This window comes from Athene cunicularia (genome assembly GCF_003259725.1).
Source record: "Athene cunicularia isolate RWA chromosome 19 unlocalized genomic scaffold, athCun1 chr19_part1, whole genome shotgun sequence".
Classification (NCBI taxonomy): domain Eukaryota; kingdom Metazoa; phylum Chordata; class Aves; order Strigiformes; family Strigidae; genus Athene; species Athene cunicularia.
Genome location: NW_020799124.1, coordinates 201,613 through 203,661, shown reverse-complemented (window position 1 = coordinate 203,661; position 2,049 = coordinate 201,613). Strand labels below are relative to the sequence as shown.

General features: G+C 45.4%; 1 protein-coding gene across 1 annotated transcript; it reads right to left on the bottom strand.

Moving 5' to 3' along the window:
- Nucleotides 1–100: 100 nt before the first annotated feature.
- TXNDC17 (thioredoxin domain containing 17) lies at nucleotides 101–1,516 on the bottom strand (the record flags this gene model as incomplete). Its single annotated transcript, XM_026861684.1, has 3 exons — nucleotides 101–400; nucleotides 1,043–1,118; nucleotides 1,410–1,516. Coding segments are annotated over 3 exons (252 nt in total), but the record flags the coding sequence as incomplete, so codon positions are not given.
- Between the last annotated feature and the right edge of the window lie 533 nt (nucleotides 1,517–2,049).

Sequence of the window (2,049 nt, the reverse complement as noted above, 5' to 3'; positions counted from 1 at the left end):
CCCCCCCCCAGTTCACTATTAAAGGTGTAACTTACCACTTTGGTCCTACTCTTCAGGAATTGCGGGCTGCTCTCTGAGTTTGTAACTGGAGCTCAGGTCCTTTGAAAAGAGACTGTTTGCAAACTCAAGTTTATTTGAACATGAAAGGAAAGATGCAGGGTTTTGTTGGAAGATTTTAGTGGAAGGTTGGACCCAGGATTTAATGACATTTATCTTGACTAGTCTGAAGTAATTAACCATGACATTTTTGAAAAAGGTTAAGGATTTCTTGAAAGGACACTGCAAATGACTTGAGATCAACATCTTCATAAATGATTGACTACTGGAGGATTTAGTCTTCGGTAAACAACATACGCACAAGCTCCGCTTTAAAACATTCTTCTTCAACCAGCTTCTGAGGCTGAAAGAAAAGTTAAAATGTTTTAGGGGCAATTCAAAAACCTGGTCTAGACTAGAGCTGTTTGTACATACTAACATTAGCCACACTCCAGCAGTTGTTTTTCCAGGGAGGGTGGGGAGGAACAAGCAGGGTAGGAATAACTGAAAGATGCCTGAGGGTTTTCTGGCCTTGGAATAGGCATTTCTAAGAAAGTAACTGCTAACTTAATAACATGCACAAGTTAAAACTTGAGCTGGTGTCCGTTTGAATCAGGAGTATACTGCACAGACCTTGTTTCACGCCTGTAATTCAGCATTTGGATTTTTTAAAGTTTGAGGAGCTGCAAGTCAGGAAGCTAACAATATGTTGCTAAGAACCTTCGCTGCCCCTCAACCACTACGTGCTAAGTGTACGTACTTTCTTTACCATATGTTTATTATAGGCAACATGATACAGAAAGCAGAGTGGTTCTCTCCTGAGGAACTGTTTGAGCCAGGAAGGGTGCATGGGTGAGCGTGGAAGAGCTGTTCCTAATTGCCTGCTCTTTTTAAACAAGAGGGGGGTATCAGAAAACGTGCGTGCCTAATTCATTCACGGCCATAAGCTCCTGCCAGTTTCCCACATGAATGCCTGTAGATCCAGAACGTACAATAAATCACTTACTGTTCCATATTTAAGTAGTGTAGGCACTCCTGTTAGTTTCAGATTCTTCCTGAACTCATTGTTGGGATCTTTCCAGCTGTTTGGGAAGAAGAGGTTAAACACAGCTTGTAGAAGTGCAGTTTGAAGTTAGCCTCTTACCATTCCTTCAACAGGATGATTCAGACGTCTGTGCCTTGCACCTCCCCAGCCCACCTCTCAGAACAAGCATGCAGACAGTTCAGTTAGGCATGGTCTAGACCACAAAACTCAGAGCAATGCTTCATTCCTTGCAGAAAAGGACAGTTCAGTCAGTTGTTCCAACAGGTTAGTTAACCTCCAGTCCACACATAGCAAAGTTAGGTCGGTTGGCATTAAAACAGTTACTTACTAGGCTCTGTCTCCTACTAGACAGTAGATGAATACAGACTCATCGGGCATGTTATGAAGTTCCTTCCTCACAACCGGTTCAGCTAGAGGGGAATTTTTAAAATCTATTAGTAGTTAATACTTCTGCTGTGCTACAGAATCACCTGGATCTACTCTGACCAGCAATACTAATTAATACTTTGCCTGCTTCAGGTCAGGATCTGTATTTTCTTTCATCTAGTTATCCACGAGCTCTGCTGAATTTATTCCATGCTCAACGTTGTAGTGACTCATTTTTGAGTAAAGGCCAATTTCTGCCTTAACAAGAACAATAATCGTCGTCTCCTGCCTCTATGGAAGCCCGTCAGAACAGTGGTAAGCAGCTGCCACATATGATCAGAAAGTTCAGCGCGATGTTTTCTGAGCCTTCGCTGCCAGACGCCGACGGGCGAGTCCCTTTGCCAGGTAAAGCTGAGGTGAGTCAAAGTCAACCGACCCCTGGATTCGCGTCCGACTGGGCCTCTGCTCCACCGGCGAGGGGCTAGCGGAGCGCAGCGCGGCAGGGTCAGCTCGCTGGCCAGGGGCCACCTCGAGCCTGGGGCCAGCTTTGCCGAGCTCCTAGTCAGAGCCGACGCGGCCAGGTCGCTTCAGCGGCCCGGTAC